The sequence below is a fragment of the Pelophylax lessonae genome, assembly GCF_965119305.1.
Source record: "Pelophylax lessonae genome assembly, chromosome: 10".
NCBI lineage: Eukaryota > Metazoa > Chordata > Amphibia > Anura > Ranidae > Pelophylax > Pelophylax lessonae.
Genome location: NC_138777.1, coordinates 99265138 through 99283694, shown reverse-complemented (window position 1 = coordinate 99283694; position 18557 = coordinate 99265138). Strand labels below are relative to the sequence as shown.

Genomic DNA, 18557 nt, shown 5'->3' with positions numbered 1-18557 from the left:
TTACAAGCACGAATGCTCCCACTGTGGCGGATCCCACCCCTTGTCCCGGTGCTTTAAGGCAGGCAAGTCCCGTTCCGGCGACGCTTCGGGAAAAAGGGTGGACTCCGGTGAGGGTGGACAGGATGGCCCCCTTCCTAAATAGGTACCCGGATCGACAGGCCGCTCGCTTGTTGGAGGCGGGTTTCTCGGGGGGTTTTGTCATTTCTTGCTCCCTGGCTCGGATTCCTCCCCTGGCTGACAATTTGCGGACTCGCCAAGGAAGTGGCGTTGGGGCGTATGAGCGGCCCCTTTTCTGTCCCTCCTTTGCCTGATTTGGTGGTCTCCCCATTGGGGGTGGTCCCTAAGAAGGAGCCTAATAAGTTTCGGCTGATACACCACCTTTCTTTTCCGAAGGGTGGGTCGGTCAATGATGCCATTGCCCCAGAGTCATGCGCGGTTTCATATACCTCTTTCGATGCTGCGGTCTTCTGGGTCCGGCACTACGGCAGGGGTTCTCTGATGGCAAAGACTGATATTGAGTCAGCTTTTCGGCTATTGCCAGTTCATCCGTGCAGTTTTCATCTTTTGGGTTGTAGATGGTCTGGGGGTTTCTATGTGGATCGCTGTCTACCTATGGGGTGTTCCATTTCCTGCGCCTTGTTCGAGACCTTCAGTTCCTTTGTGGAATGGGTGGTCCGGGATGTGGCGGGTGTGAATTCGGTCATCCATTACTTGGACGACTTCCTGTGCGTTGGCCCACCTTCTTCTAAGCTCTGTGGTGTACTGCTGGCTACGGTTCAGCACATAGCGGAGCGTTTCGGTATTCCACTGGCGGCGGATAAGACGGAGGGCCCTCTCGCCGTCATAAAATTCTTGGGGATCATTAGAGATTCCCAGGCCATGGAATGTCGCCTGCCGGAGGACAAGCTGACGGCTCTCAGGGATGAGGTGCGGGTGGTTGCCGGTAAGCGTAAGGTACAGCTTCGCGAATTGCAATCGCTCCTGGGCAAGCTGAATTTCGCTTGCCACATTATGCCGATGGGCCGGGTTTTTTGTCGCCGGCTCTCTTCTGCGACGGCTGGGATACAGTCCTCCAGGCACTTTATTCGTTTGACGGGGGAGCATGCAGCTGACCTGAGGGTGTGGCAGGTTTTCCTGGACACGTTCAATGGGCGGTCGTTGTGGATGGACGGGCCAGTCAGCAACAGTGATATTGATCTTTTCACCGACGCGGCCGGGTCGGCCGGGTATGGTGCATACTTCGGGGGGCGTTGGAGTGCGGAACGATGGCCGGAAGACTAGCGGGGGGCAGGTTTTTTGCGCAATCTGGTCCTCCTGGAATTGTTTCCGGTTCTAGTGGCCATTGAGTTGTGGGGGGGGGTTGTTTCGTGACAAGAAAGTCCGTCTCCACTGCGATAATTTGGGGGTTGTCCAAGTCATCAATACTCTGTCTGGGTCTTCTCCGCCGGTGGTGCGGCTTCTGCGTCATCTGGTATTGCGTTGTCTGCAATTGAATGTCTTTCTGTATGCTGTGCATCTCCCGGGGGTGAAAAACACTTTGGCTAATGCTTTGTCTCGTTTTCAGTTGGACAGGTTCCGGGAGTTGGCACCGGGAGCGGAGCGACACGGCACCCCTTGTCCACGACGGCTTTGGAAGATTGCATTGGCATCGCCTACGGGTTGATTCGCGGCTCCTTGAGTGGGTCCACGTGGTCTGCTTACACCAAGGTTTGGCGGGAGTGGGGGGCCATGTTACTTGAGGCAGGGGTGGATATGCTCGGGACAGAGGTCAGGAATCTTTTGATCTATTTTATCTGCTTGAATTTCACGGCGGGGGTGTCGGTTTCTGCGGTCAATCGTAAACTATCGGCTATTGCTTTTCTGTGTAAGTTGAGGGGTGTTGCGGATTTTACCAAAGATTTTTTGGTTCGGCAGGCGCTGAGGGGTTATCGGCGGGGTGCCCCAAAGCTTGATGGGCGCCGGCCGATCACGTTTGAGCTCCTGCAGACGTTGTTCGCCCAGGTGGGCGGGGTGTGTTTCTCCAGTTTTGAAGTCCTTTTGTTCCGGGTCGCCTTTGCGCTGGCCTTTTACGGGGCTCTTAGGGTGAGCGAGCTCGTCAGCTCCTCTAGGGCGGCACAGGGGGGATTACAGATGGCGGATGTTCACAGCGATGGTTCTTCCGTGGTTTTGATTATCCGCCGTTCAAAGACGGACCAAGTCGGCAGGGGCGCATCCGTGCGTCTTGGCCACATACGGGGCTCGCCCATTTGTCCGGTTTCGGCGTTTCTCGAATATCTTAGGGTTCGACCGGCTGGGTCCGGTTCTTTCCTGGTGCACGCGGACTGGTCGGCCCTGTCCACTTTTCAATTTGTTTCGGTGATGCGCCGTTGTCTTACGGCCGCGGGCTTGCAGGCACTGCAATATTCTTCCCACTCGTTCCGCATCGGGGCTGCTACAGAAGCTGCTAGGTGGGGTTTGGATGAGTCTGTTTTACGGCGTATTGGTAGGTGGGAGTCAAACAGATTCAAGCTCTATGTCCGCCCCCATTTGGTGTAACCACGGTTCTTGCGGGGTTTCCTTTTTGCTTGTTATTTGCTTAATATGCTTGTTTTTTTTTTTTTTTCCTTTCGCTGGCGCTGTTTCATAGTGTTATCGTTGGTCTGTTTTCGTTTCAGGTGCGGTGGCCCTCGTGTGGATTTTGGGACACTCTTTTGTCTATTGGGGGGCCAGACGGGCGGATGTTCGGCCGCAAGGGCGACAGCTTGGTTTACCTCGGTCTGAGGCTACCGTTCGGTGGATCGGCGTTCCAGGCATGTTGTGGGGCAGGGTGCTTCCAGAGGTACACAGGGTATCCCGGTTGGACAGGGCCCCGGACGTTTTAGTCATCCACGCTGGCGGCAACGATATGGGTGTTAGGTCTTGCCGCCACCTGATTCGGGACGTCAAGTTTGACATTCTCCGGCTACGTATGGAGTTCCCGGACACGGTGGTGGTATGGTCGGACATTGTGGGCCGCGCGTCTTGGCGTCAGGCCCGGTCCGTGGAAAAGTTGAACAAAGCCCGGGTGAAGGTCAATAAAGAGGTTGCCAGGTTCCTCGTGCATAACGGGGGGTTCGTGGTCAGACACAGGGAGTTGGAGGTTGATACATGGCGGTATTTGCGCAGTGATGGGGTGCACCTCAATGCGGTGGGCATAGATCTTTGGGCCCTGGGTCTGCAGGAGGGGATACAGAGAGCGTTAGGTTTTTGGCGGGGCACAATGGTGTGAGGTTTCCCACCTTGTGCTGTGGCGGTTGGGGGTCTTTGGAGGTGTGTCTGGTAAAACCTGCTGTACTTAGCAGCTGAGGGACCCATCTAAGGTATGGAGTCACCTGGGGAATGCCATGTTAATAGATGGGTTAACTGGTATTTTAAATTGGGAGGTATCTGCTGTGTGTTGAGGTCGTCCCCGAGCCGGTGCTGCGGCTGGGGACAGTTAAGAGTTACACAGATACACAAAATGGTACTTGGTATTTGGGGCCTCCAAAGATCGGCAACCTTATGTGATCTTTTATTTGAATATTTTGGTTCCAGTTTTAAGGAACGTGTTATATATATTTTGTTATTGGTTAATAAATGGCCACGTTGGCCAATTTTACTCCAATAAAGGTGTCCGTGTATTTATTGCAGGAAGTTCATTGAAAGGGTTTGGGATTTGAGATAAGGGTTATGGTAAGTGTCCAAATTTCATCTGGGGTGCCTTAGTCAAGTACAGCCCGGAGCAATAGAACAAAAGAAATAGGCGGAGGGATAGCATGACTTGGCCATCAGTGTAATTGTCTATGAAAGGGTTAACATGTTAGGCAGTCTGGGGTTTGTCCTTCTATTGGTCAGGACAGCTAGGGAGGGGCTGTTTAAGGGGGGAAGTGAGCTCACTGTAGTCTTTCCCACGATTGGTCAGGGCAGCTAAGGGAGGGGCTGTAGAAGGGGGGAAGTGAGCTCACTGTAGTCTTTCCCGGGCTTCAGTTCCAGCGTGGGTGAAGAAGCATTCCCGCCCGCCCGCCCCTACATTGGGATGTCTGTTTCATGTGTTTATGTGCTGATTTTCGGTTGGGGGTCTTTGGAGGTGTGTCTGGTAAAACCTGCTGTACTTAGCAGCTGAGGGACCCATCTAAGGTATGGAGTCACCTGGGGAATGCCATGTTAATAGATGGGTTAACTGGTATTTTAAATTGGGAGGTATCTGCTGTGTGTTGAGGTCGTCCCCGAGCCGGTGCTGCGGCTGGGGACAGTTAAGAGTTACACAGATACACAAAATGGTACTTGGTATTTGGGGCTTCCAAAGATCGGCAACCTTATGTGATCTTTTATTTGAATATTTTGGTTCCAGTTTTAAGGAACGTGTTATATATATTTTGTTATTGGTTAATAAATGGCCACGTTGGCCAATTTTACTCCAATAAAGGTGTCCGTGTATTTATTGCAGGAAGTTCATTGAAAGGGTTTGGGATTTGAGATAAGGGTTATGGTAAGTGTCCAAATTTCATCTGGGGTGCCTTAGTCATGGCCTGCAGTCCTGCTGAGTCAGGGAAAAAGGAAGGGGTCTTCCAAGGCACCCCTCACCAAATCTTCTGAATGCACCAACAGCTGTGACAGTCACTTGCTTCTTTTCCTTGCTTGAATTGTGCAAAGTCTCTCACACAGTATTTGTAATCCATACACAGATCCTGGCCCAATGGCCCAAGGGATCTGACATAGCCAAAGTATTTTCCTTGAGACCCTGACCCATTGGCCCAAGGGGTCTGTAAATCAGCATAACACTCTTAACGTGAAAAGAACTGGTAGAACTCAGCATTATTTTGCCGTAAATGTACAGTCTGGGATCCATGAAGAAACTTTTTTTTTCTTTCTCCTTTCAGATATAATAATCTGGATGGGGAACCCGAACATAGGCACCCAGTTCATCTTTGACTCTTACGGACCAGGCCTGGCCTGATCCATGTAAACGCCCATAGTTCCATTGGGCCTTGACAGCATTAAATCTTAAATCTTTCCGCTTCTGGTGAGTCTCTATATGGCTTAGGAATGAATAGAAAGTCCCATATAACCTCATAGCACCAAAGGTCTCTCTGTTTCTCCACTAGCAACATAACTTCTCTTAGGGCATAGGGATAATAATACCCATACTCTAGCGCCACCTTGTGTTGCATCCATCTCTGCATTCGGGACAATCTGGGAAGGGTTTTCCTGTTGCCTCTCCCCGCCAGAGAAAATGGGGTCTCTACCCGCTGAAATAAATTCTCATAAGCTGCATTCTGGTCCCGAGCCCGGGCAATATTGGCAGGAGGGGATAGATCAGGGATCCTTTTCACATAGGCCTCACAAAACCCCAACTTTTGTACCAATTTCCCCCTTTCCATGGATTCCTTGGCCTCCTTATCAAAGGTAACAACAAGTTCAGGACCTGGGGAACTGCTCCAAGCTTCTGACCCCCAGTCCCACTCTGTCTCATCAGCTGACCCCCAATCATCAATTCCGGCTTCTATGGATCCATATCTGCACTGGAAGGATGGGGATCCTATATTCACAACTCCAGCATCCAACTCCCCACCAGAACTTGTGGGTGAGGCCTTAATGGCCTCAGACCGTGTGTGCTGCGGAATGGTGATGGGAGCAGACCCTGCTACTGCTGCGGTAGATGCATCTTACGGCCATCCGTTGGCCCCTTGTACTGGCATGCATCCTCTCCCAGAGAGCCTAGTGACCGAGTCCCTCTCACAGACAATACTGGCCCACTGTCAACTAGCATGGCCTCCAGCTTCATCATTACACGTAGCATGCCCCTTCCACCTCCGCTATTTTCACATTGGGGACATACTGCTCCCAGGTACTCCAGGGCGCCTACCATGCACAGCACGAGTCCTCCTTTCAGGCACCATCTGGATGCTTGTGTCCCAAACGATAGCTGGGTTGGGCTGGTGGATCTGCTCCGCTGTCTGCCTAGCAGGGTCTCCGCCGATGGAAGCGGTGATAGCGGTCATACTCTTTTGCTCTTTTACATGTTGCTCTCTCCTATACGTGTCTCCCTCGCAGCTGCACCCGAAGGAGAGGGTATTATTAGGACTCCCTTAGTCGCTCCTGATTGGCTGGATGTTTCCGCTATCTCCACCCTCTTTCCTTGTTGGGCGGTGGCTCCTCCTGCTAGGAAGGTCTGTGTGGATCGCGCTTTCCCATGCGGTACAATAACTCTTTCCCTGCCAGGCTCTCTCTCTCTAGCCCACAGGGAAATTACTGTAAAGCTGGCCACGTCACTTGCCAGACGTGCCTTCACTCTCCTTACTTGCACCCAGGCCACAACTGCGCCTCCCTCTCCTGGAGCCAGCTGTCCCTCCTTGCCAGGCAAGAGAAATATCCCGCTGTCATAAGTACGGTAAATAGTCCTCTCCCCAACGCTCGTGCAAGTAAGGCCCTCCATACTGTCTCCAAAGATAGTCCCACTGCCTCTCCTGGCATGGCCGACTGCAATCTTCACAGTATCCATGCACTCGCTGTATAGAATGAATGTCCTACTGTCACAAGCATGGTCAACATCAGTCCATATAACTTGTACACACACCTGGCCCCTTGCACCTTGCTCCTCGTGCCCCTGGCCGTCATCTTCCCTGTCCCCACCGGGACCTCTCCCTGTTAAGCAGTTGCAGCATTTAACACTTTCACTCCTTTTCCCCCTGCTTTCCAATGCCTGATAGCAGAGTACATGTCATGGTCCATGTGGAAGGTTCCCATCATTTTACAAAATTTACTTGGACACCTGCGTTGCCATGGGCAACCCTCCATATGCACTTCAATCTTCATCCCACTCTCCCTGCCTCCCGCAGATCCAGCCTCACACTTGGCTTGCAATTTGTATAACAGTTCTGGGCACAAAAATTGAAGTTTACGACATTTTCTTTGGCTGTTGTTAGGAGCAAGACCCAGTAACCCATAGCAAAATCCCGGACGAGCCCCCAAATGTAGCAGAATTTCCAGCATTGGTGGTGGGGATGGGTCTGCCAGGGTTACCGCTAACACCAACAGCCCATTTAAGCTTGTTGCCCACGTGTTGCCCCATGATGATCGACTATTGGTTGGGAACGCGTTGGTCATGCCGCTGCTGAGCCTACAGTTGTACCTGATCCTCAATCCCCTCTGTTTGCCTGTGAACGTGTGCACCTTATGAATGGCTGAGTCTGGGCTGAGTCTGGGCTGTGATGGGAGTATTATGAGCAGCGGTCTGATCCCTGGAGCTGCATGTGGATTGTTGCTGTTATCGTACTGTGCTTTCAGCTGGCTGGGAAGGCTGTGGGATTAACCCGTTATGTGCCTGCTTCTACAGTTTTTCTGGTGAGTGTCTGATACATAGGGGAAGAGGAAGACTGTCCCTAAAGATGTATTCTCCATCACGGGTGAACCCTTCCCTCTCCCTCCCCACCAGCAGAGTTACACTATGTTGTGTTTTTATGCTCTTTTTCATGTTACTTCACTGAGAGATTAACCGAGGAACTGTCAACTCATCTGTTGTCACTGGATAAAGCAACTACTTGATTGACTATAGACTGTGTTTTGACTGTGGACTAATTTGAAGTTAAGTTCCACATGCAATTTTAATTTTTCTTTTGGCACTGCAAATTCTTTTATATGCCCAAGTGTGAGAACTGAGACAATGAACAGTCCTGCATCTTTGGTTATTTTGTTTACTTTATATAGGGATGGGAGAAGGGAATGAGTGGGATACTCCTCTGGCTCAACTAGTTACAAAAATGGGAGACTTGAGAAAAAATATGGATATATTTGTTACAGGCTACAAGACATCGCCGTCTCAATGAGGGGAGAAGCTGTAAGCCATTCTTGTGATATTCATTGGAGGGTTTCATTCCATATGAGGAGCCTCTATTTTAATGAAATGTGAATTGTCTCTGTGGATATCTTATTAAATTCTTGCTGCCTTATTATGCATACTAATTCTTAGTTATTATCTTAATGTTGTGCAAAGCACATATACTTTGTTAATGTTATTGTAGCATCGGCTTTTTTTGTATGTATATATATATATATATATATATATATATATATATATATATATATATATATATATATATATATATATATGTATGTATATATGTGGTTTCCTTTCAGCATCATATATCAGTATCTTCCCAATATTATATGTGTTCATTATTCTGTTATTTAGTGTTCATACATTCCTCTACCCAGCAGGGCTTCATTAACTATTTTTCACTTTTCTCTATTTCTTTTTTTTTTTCTGTGCCTGTCAAGTTTGACAGGCCTGCCTGTGGGGTCACCCACCTTGGAAAGGAGTCCTGTACGGACGCCGGAGGCATGTGGTTTGCTCACAGGTGAGTTGTACTCCGGGGGTTGACCAGCCTTGACACCTTTGCTTTTGTGAGGCAGCTGCATGCCGCCCTGAGGGGGCAGTTGTATGGGTGAAACTAGGGCCTGATCTGATCCGGTGCATCATTGTCTAACATGTGCAGGGGGCAGGTATCAGCCCTAGAGGGTGCGGCTGCTTGGTTGATGGGCGTTTGCCTGTGCTGTGTCCCCGCCCTTGGATGTCTCTCCGTCACTGACACATATGCTAGTGTGGAGGATATTTCCAGGTCACATGACTGGCATACTCTGCACATGCGCAGCCCCCCCATAAAACCATAAAAGCATCTGCATCCCGTCACGACATATACGCGCCGGCGGGGTGGGGAGGAGTATTAATAGACCCTCGTGGGGAGCTGGGTGGTCCATATGCTGCAGGCAGGTTTGAAACTCAGGTTTTATGCTTACAGTATATCGTATACAACCTTTGATAAAATAGTGTATTAACTGATGGCCTATTTTATCCCTCTTTAATAGAATTCAGGGGGTCCAATGGAAACACAGGACCATCTGGTGTTTAGGAATTTTGGCGTCTCGGACAGATTAAGCTCAGTACTGACCTATTAAAGGTACAGTGGAAATCAAATTATCATGGGGGAAACATAGGAGTTTATAGTCTCTAATAGACTTCAAGGTATGCAGCACTGGATGTTGCGATCACCTCTATATTTTTTTGGGAATATTATGTGTATTTACTCAGAATTATCTTTATTGCTATCACCTTGGAATATTATAATAGTATGTATACATATTCATATATATTGTTACAGTATTGATGAGATACCTAAAGCCTCTAGCGGACATCCTTGCTCCCCTTATGTGTAGTTTTATTTCAATATAAGTAAGTATGGATTACATTAGGAAACTATCAGCTTCACTACAGGAAAAACATCCTGTTGGTTTACTCTAATCTCTTGTCCATCTGTCCAATCAGAGTTCAGATTTTCATACTCCTCCTCGGCACATGGGAGTGTTCCCCCATGACAGGCATATTAGGTCACATAAACAGACTTTCTACACTTCACTTGCCAGAGGGCTCCACCCTCTCAATAGGTAGGAAGTCCTATTTTGGGGAACCCGTGCTGAGGTTAGGGAAGGTAATACTGTACTGTCATTTATAAATATGGTCTTTGTATTGTTTTATGTATTTTGCTAATATGTATGTATATATTCTCTTCTGTTTAGAAGTTTAAATGTACCGTGCATTTTCCTGAAGAAGCCTGTATGGCGAAACATGTCGAAATAAAAGCGCAGAAACATCTAAACAACTTCAAAATACTTCCGCTTTGTATGGTGACAGATTGATGTGCCAATGATTTTATTGATTTGAGTTTTGTTTAATAAATATCAATATCTTTAACAGTGTTGTAAAATGACATTATTTAGCAAAAAAAATAGTGCCTTAAAAGTCCCGCGTCTCGCCTTCTATTGTTTCCAGTGATAAACAGAGATGAAACAAATCCTCCTACATAAGTTTTACTTGTTTATTTGCAGTCTTCTCTTTTGTACACCCCTTCAAAAGTGCTGTTTTTAGATAAAATCATTCAGCATTTTCAGTATCACAGAGGAGGGGGTGGAGAACTGCAGTTAGAGGTCTGAGACACTGTGTGAGAGCTGATTGGAGGAAAGGAACACACCCTCCTCCACATAACAGAAGAACTGTGTTCTGAGTAGACAAGCTGTGTGCTGAGCTCCCTCCCCGACGCAAATTTAATCTCATGTGTTTGGAAAATTTATCATAAGTGACTAATAACAGAAGAATGAAGCACCAGAGAGAAACAGCACGTAGAGCTTTGGAGATGGACAAGAAAAACACTACATATATATGAAATGTGTGCAAGCGGGGTTGTGAACGGCGCTACCGTGTTAAAAGCATAAATACATTTGGTGAGTAAATGTCATAAATAGTGGTATAAAAATCATAAGGAATATATACAAAATATATATATAAAATTAAAAGTGCTGAATGTGCTGTTTTTTAATAAGGTATAACTTATAAAGTGCACATGTGACTCATGGTTTTTCAAAAACCAGTTTTAGTGAGAGTACATACTCTGTGCCTTTAAAATTGCAAATAACAAAGTGCAGAGTGCTGATGCAGAAAAAAGACACAAAACTAAAGACAAGACGGTGATTTTTTATTTTTCATTAAAGGAGTGACCTGCTGTTTAAAAGACAGGTTTAAAGTGATTGTGCACAATAAAGAAATCTTAAACCCTCTGTGCTTTGGTGAACAAAAGTGAAAAGATAGATTTTAAAGCCATTCAATGCAAGCAATTTGCGGGTAAATCAGAAGAAATCTGGGTTGCAGATACCTGCGTGGCCGCTAGGTGTCGCACCCTATATACAACCTGGTGAGTCTTTTCTATAGTGGATATCGTCTAGGGGCTCCTTCACTCCCTCTGATTTCCTGAAGTGTGGTCCTCAAAAAAAAATACAGAGAGGGGAACCCCCTGGTACCATATCGCAAACGTGTATAGAAAAAACGTATAGTAACTCACAGGGAAGAATCAGGCTGTCCTCAATCAGTGGTGGTGTACGCCGGGAAGCTTCCGCGTTCCACGGCTCTGGCTCCGGAAATGACGTAATGACGTCGAAGACTCCGCCCTACCGGTTTCGTCGATAGACGTCTACTTGGAGCGGCGTCAACGTACTAACTTCCCGGACATTAAATAGCATCCCATCTCCTAGCAACAACACGGCCTCCCCCGCCGTCATATTGGTGCTGACAGCCGAAGCTGGACCGAGGCCATCTTATGCCTCAATGCAATGCCCGCCTCACTGTCAATGGTAGGAGTGTTAGGCTATTCATTCATCATTTCAGGGACAGCCTGTTCGGATCACTATATTGATTAAAAATTAAACTTTATTGGTGACAAAATATAAGAACTGTAAGAATGTTAAAAAATTTAAAAAAAAATTCTTTTAAAATTGTGAAAAAATTAAAAACATGTAATTGACGATATTATCTACTATAATATCTTTTTTAATAAAAAGTACTAAAACACTGGTAAATGTCTTTTCTCAGAAGAGAAAGTTTTAATTTAGGGACTGAGGAAAGATTTTTTGTAGGTTGCTAACAAAAAAGTGCATCAAAAAAGGACTTTTGATGCGCAAAAAAGTGCATCAAAGAACTTTTATTACATCATGTACATGACAGATGTTGGATATATATGTGCTTTGTTCAGATTTCATGACTGAGGTTTAGAACCACTTTAACTATTCTATTCAAAACCAAAAAGAAGTCTGTATAGAGCCATAGTAATAATCGACACCTGCCGCATTGTTAACAACCATGACTCATCTGTAAACAAAAGAAAAGCTGGTGTTAACACAGTACCGCAAAAAAAAACGCAGATCGCCGCCATTACGCGTTAAGAAAAAAAAAACAAAAATCTTTCCCTTTGTTTGTAAACGCGATAACTTTTGCGCAAACAAATCAAAATACGCTTTTTGCGGTTTTTTTTACCAAACATATGTAGCATAAAACAAATTGGCCGAAAATGTTAAAACATTTAGTTTTTTACTCTTTTTTTGGGGGGAATTTCATATAAAAAAATGTGAAAAATATTGTTATTTTTGCAAAATTGAAGCTCTTTTTTTGTTTATAGCGCATGATCAAAAAATCGCACAGGTGATCAAATACCACCAAAAGAAAGCTCTGTTTGTGGGAAAAAAAGGACGTCAAATTCGTTTAGGTACAGCGTCGCACGACCGCGCAATTGTCCGTTAAAATCACGCAGTGCCGAATCGCAAAATACCCCCTGGTCTTTTAGCAGCCAAATCCTCCGGGGCTTAAGTGGTTAAAATTCAAATGTCATCCAGATAAAATTATATTAATGGACCAAACCATACTACATAAATGTAAAATAATAATAATAAAAATAATAACATAAATATATTGGGACATCCTTAAACAAGACTCTCATTTGAATATAGTCATTCTGGATAGACCCAAGGTAACATACAGGAGGGCCGCCACCCTCAAAAATAAGATTGCGCCAAGCAAATCATCCTTGTTATCTGCCTCCTTTTCTCTTTTGGTAGCGCATAGGTTTACTTTTACTGCCAAGCAAATTAAGAAGCCCTAAGAGGGCCCCAAATCCTTTATGCTTGTTTCCCTTAAAACGATGTTTGCCTGCCATTAGAAACTTTGTAAGATGTGCAGTTTTGTCCAACATGGACAAAAGTTTACATGTAAAGGCAAAACTTATCCCTTGGAAGGATTCTATAACTGCTGCACGGATTACCTAGTATACTGTCTCATATGTCCCTGCCAATTGCTTTATGTTGGCCGCACCATTAGACCTGTGAGACAGCGTTTCGGCACACATCGCCGTTTTGTGGAGGGCGGGTGCGATAAACATAGCATTTTTTAGAAGTCCATAACAAGTCCACGGTGGGACTCAAAATTTGGGTGATTGAATCTATTTCCAGAGATCTGTCGGAGGCAGAACGGTTTTCCAGATTATGCCTACGTGAGATTTTTGGAAAGCTACACTTGATGCTGCACTCTCCAGTTTTAGTAAATCAACCCCACTGCTTGTTAACCACTTAAGCCCCAGAAGATTTTACCCCCTTTCTGACCAGGGCCTATTTTGCGATTCGGTACTGCGTGACTTTAACGGACAATTGCACGGTCGTGCAACGCTGTACCTAAACTAATTTGACGTCCTTTTTTTCCCACAAACAGAGCTTTCTTTTGGTGGTATTTGATCACCTGTGCGATTTTTTGATCATGCGCTATAAACAAAAAAAGAGCGTAAATTTTGCAAAAATAACAATATTTTTCACATTTTTTTTATATTAAATTCCCAAAAAAAAAAAGTAAAAATCAACATTTTTTAACATTTTAGGCCAATTTGTTTAATGCTACATATTATTGGTAAAAAAAAATTGCAAAAAGCGTATTTTGATTGGTTTGCGATTGCGTTTACTAACTAAGGGAAAGATTTTTGTCATTTTTGTTGTTTTTTTTAATGCGTAATGGCAGCGATCTGCGATTTTTTTTGCGGGACTGCGACATTGCGGCGGACAGATCGGACCCTTGACTGACATTTTTGACACTTTTGGGGTTACCAGTGACATTACTACAGTAATCAGTGCTATACATATGCACTGTTACTGTAAAAATTACCCTGGCAGTGAAGGGGCTAACTTTATTTGAGAGGGAGGGGTTAAGTGTGTCCCTAGGGGCGTGCTTCTAACTGTGATTGGTTGTGGCTTGAGGTGTAAGAACAGTGATCAACGGTCCTACATAGCAGAACCGTATGATCACTATTCTTACACAGGAAAGAATGACAGGCGGCTTTGTTTACATCAGCCGCCTGCCTTTCTCCCGGTGTAACGGACGATCGCGAGTGCGCCGAGTACATCGGGTACGCCGGGCACAAGCGCGGGGGGTCCGTGACCGAGCGGGAGCGCGCATCCGGTGGCGCGCGCTCGCTCCCCAGAGCCTCACAGGCTAGTGACGTACCCCTACGTCACTTTGCCTGTGAGGGGCTGACTGGCGCCGTATATAGTCGGGCGGCAGTCGGCAAGTGGTTAAGGGCGCTGGCAGGTGTCAGCTCCCTAACAACCATCTGAAATTCATTCATTCCTTTAAATGGAACTAAACCCTTATATCATTTTCAGCCAAAGAAGCTGCCATCTTGGCCTCTGTTTGATCTTCAGTTGCCATGCTGCTGCACATGTGGTCAGTTAGGACACCAGTCATTTGATGGTTTCACAGTTTGGTTGATAGCACAAACAATATGACAGTTATATTCCCGGCACGTGTCGGGAATGTAACTGTTTTTTGGACCTATTAAATTAATGGGTTTACTTCCGCTTTAAATTTTGCATGCCTGGGCCATTGCTTATTAAATGTATTTATTTCCTTTAGAGAATTTATTTTAACACTGTTTTATGCAGTATTTACCATGTGTTTTTGGCTATTTGAGATAAATACCAAATAAATTAATAGTGAATTGATATTTTCAGTATTGCATGCAATATTTAGGAAAAATGTTTCATGTGACCCAAACATCGCATGCGATATGCTTTAGTGAATTGAGCCCATTGACTTAAACAAATTCAACACAAGAAGCCAGCTAAACTATTTTCATACATCAAAAATGTGGAACAGCCAAGATTTTCCAAGTAGTCAGATAAGGAATTTAAGTTAGCAAAGTACTTGATAAGAACATGATCCAGTATTATGCTTTGTATACAATAGTTACAACTGTAACATAGTTGTAATGATTTCACTGGCTTGTTCAATAAGCGTCTGTTGGATTGCTTCTGCTTACCAAGCTGTTAGGGCAGCAAACACATCCATGGCAACTTTAACAACGGTACAGGACAGTAAATAAAAGTATATAACAGGCACGCTGTTTGCCTGGTTTATAGAAGCCATTCATCCTTAAAAGTGTATTAACTATTGCTATAATTTGGGGTTGATAAAGATCCAAGTATTACTGAAGGCAGTCTTTTTAGTTTTGCATAGAGTGGAGAAAGATTAAAACACCTGTCAGGTTTTTATTGCTGTCTGTTTCCCGGTTAGAGAGATTCACCCTCTCTTTTTGTCTTTGTGACTATGACCAAAAGTGAAAGAAAATGCCAAATTTTGAGTGGTCCTCGCTGTCCTCAAGTTCCAGTGCCGAGCTGCTGCTTTTCTGCATAGTGAACACCATTCACAGAACAATTTCTCAATAAATGCAAAAAGTTCTCTGTACGGTGTCTATGCAACCACTGTGGATACTATAGTTACATAGTTACATATAGTTACATATAGTTTGTGAGGTTGAAAAAAGACATCAGTCCATCCAGTTCAACCTATGATGTGTGTGTGTGTTTGTTGTTAACCGTACATTGTATACCCCTGTATGTTGTGGTCTTTATTAAGGTGCCCATCTAATAGTTTTTTTAAACTATCAATGCTCCCTGCTGATACGACTGTTTGCGGAAGAGAATTCCACATCCTTACCGCTCTTACAGTGAAGAACCCCCTATGTATGTTAAGGTTAAACCGCCTTTCCTCTAGTTTTAGTGAGTGGCCACGTGTCTTATTGTATTTCCTTACTCTGAATAGTTTGCTCCTTATGCTAAGGTCACCAGTACAGTATTTGTACATTGATATCATATCCCCCCTCAGTCGTCTCTTCTCCAGAGAGAATAAGTTCAGTGCTTGCAGTCTTTCCTCATAGCTGATGTCCTCCATTCCCCTAATTATTTTTGTTGCCCTTCTCTGGACTTTCTCCAGTTCCAGCACATCCTTCCTGAGGACCGGTGCCCAGAACTGGACAGCACACTTCAGATGTGGCCGGACCAGAGTCTTGTAGAGTGGGAGAATAATCTCTTTATTTCTGGAGTGAATCCCCTTTTTTATACATCCCAGTATTCTGTTGGCTTTGCTGCAGCGGCTTGGCATTGAATGCCACTGCCAAGCCTGTTGTCTACCAGTACCCCCAGGTCCTTTTCCATCCTAGACTCACACAGAGGTTTCCCCCCTAGTGAGTAGCTTGCTTTCTGGTTTCTGGCACCCAAGTGCATTACTTTACATTTTTCAACATTAAACCTCATCTGCCATGTAGTTGCCCATCCCATTATTTTTTCAGGTCCGCTTGTAAGGTTTCCACATCCTGCATAGAAGATATTGGCAAGCTTAGTTTAGTATCATCCGCAAATACTGAAATTGTACTAGATATCCCCTCCTCTAGATCATTTATAAACATATTAAACAGGATTGTCCCCAGGACAGAACCTTGTGGGACCCCACTTTCCACACCCGCCCCATCCGAGTACTCCCCATTTATCACCATCCTTTGTACTCTCCCCTGGAGCCAGTTCTCTATCCAGGTACTCACCTTATGGTCCATACCTTCCATAGGTGTGCGCAGCCTATTGCATTAGGGTGTGCACCCCAAAGCTCAAAGGTAGCATCTCTTCATCATAGAAGGTTAATAGATTGGTTTGGCAAGAACGATTTTTCATGAATCCATGCTGATTACTACTAATAATACCGTTTTCATTACTAAAGTCTTGTATGTGGTCCCTTAACATCCCCTCCAAAATCTTGCAGACTACTGATGTTAGGCTGACCGGCCTATAGTTACCTGGGATATATTTCTGCCCTTTTTTTAAATATTGGTATCACATTGGCTTTTTTCCAATCAGCTGGCACCATACCCATCTGTAAACTATCCTTAAAGATCAAGAATAATGCAACAGGACAGCCACTGAGCACATGACCCAGAGAACTGCAAGGATCACTGTAGTAGCAGTAGGTACTACAGTGATTCTCCGCTTCCACAGGGATTACCCAAGTATGGAATATTTATTTATTACAGGTACTCATATAGCACCATCAATTAACACTGCACTTTACATATATATATTAAACATTCACATCAGTCCCTGCCCTCAAGCAGGTTACAATCTAAGGTTCCTAACTTTCATTCATACTAGGGCTAATTTAGATAGAAGCCAGTTAGCCTAGCATGTCTTTGGAGTGTGTGAGAAACCTGGAGTACCCTGAGAAAACCCACACAGGCACAGGGAGAACATGCAAACTCCAGGCAGGTAGTGCAATGAAAAAACAGGGGTCAGGTGAAACCACCTACCCTCACAGGTCCACGCTTGCTCTATTTAAACCAAGTGTAAAACCAAAAAATATGTGGGAGTATGTGCTGTTACACAGTGTGTAATTAATTGATATATTCAAAAAAAAAGTAGGTGTGAATAGTGTCCTCCAATATATAAAAAATCCAGTGGACAATACTATTTAAAAATATATATTGACATACGTGCTGATATACAGTACTAATTAAAGATAAAATAGAATATACTCTGCGTGACCAAGGCACAAAGGATATAGGTATACCAGACGATATGGCTATTACACTGAAAAAAACAGTCCAGAGAAAAATTATAATGAGTCCATTAAAAGGTTGGGGATTTCAGGCGGAATAATCAAAGTGTTCAACAAATCCCAGAAGAAGAAGGCTGCACTGCCACCTCATGCATGGAGCATAGACCAAGGACACCATGAGTGGTGAGGAAACATCAAAAGACTTTACACCTGAATAGGTCTTCATACCGCTCTGTGACCCACAAAAATTTGCTGCAAATAATCCCTTGAATAAATAATCCCTTGAATTTATTGAACATATATGTCTGGGATTTTTTATGGATTTTTAAGAAATTTCTGTACGTATCCCGTTTTTTCAATAAAATTATTGGAGTACACTATGAGGATTTTGTATCCCTTTTTCTACATACACATCTGAGCTTTTTGGGAACGAGGAGTAAAGGAGGAGGAGAGGAGGCACGAGTGAACCCAGGAGATACAGAAACACCCTAAGGTGGGGGAGACCACCTAAACCCGGCTGATCCCCTTTGTTATAAAACAAGAGAGGATCCACGTCATCCGGTGAGTTTTTTTATATTCCCCCAGCACTCGTGGTGTCCTTGGTCTATGCTCCATGCATGAGGTGGCAGTGAAGTCTTCTTCTTCTGGGATTTGTTGAACACTTTTATTATTCTACCTGGAATTCCCAACCTTGTTTTGGACTCATTATAATTTTTGTCTGGACTGCTTTTTTCAGTGCAATAGCCATATTGTCTGGTATACCTATATCCTTTGTGCCTTGGTCATCCAGAGTATATTTAATTTTATTTTCATTTAGTATATCAGCACGTATGTCAATATATATTTTTAAATAGTATTGTCCACTGGGTTTTTTATATATTGGAGGATACTATTTACACCTACTATTTTTTTGGAATATATCAATTCATTACACTGTATAACAGCACATACTCCCACATATTTTTTGGTTTTACACTTCGTTTAAATAGAGCAAGCTTGGACCTGTGGGGGTAGGTGGTATCACCTAATCCCCTGTTGTTTTTTCATCTAGTTTGTTTCCGTAGCGGGAAGGGGCCCGTAAGCTTCTTATCACTTCTTATACCTTTTATATTTTCACAAATTTTTCTGTTTCACTAATAGAGGTGGTCCTTGGCGCGAGTGAATATATTTGTTTTTCATTATCTATACAGGTAGTGCCATGGTTGGAATTTGAACCAATGACCCTAGTGCTGCTGCTAGGCAGAAGTTCTAACCACTCAGCCACTGTGCTACCCCAGGTATGGAATATGTATACTTGCATTGGACCAACCCTAACCAATGT

At 44.6% G+C, this 18557-nt stretch overlaps 1 protein-coding gene across 1 annotated transcript; it reads left to right on the top strand.

Moving 5' to 3' along the window:
- Positions 1-612: 612 nt before the first annotated feature.
- On the top strand, positions 613-3247 carry LOC309565521 (uncharacterized protein; the record flags this gene model as incomplete). Its single annotated transcript, XM_082270488.1, has 2 exons — positions 613-943; positions 2655-3247. The coding sequence occupies 2 exons, from the start codon at positions 613-615 to the stop codon at positions 3245-3247; spliced, it is 924 nt and encodes a 307-aa protein (XP_082126614.1).
- Positions 3248-18557: the final 15310 nt, after the last annotated feature.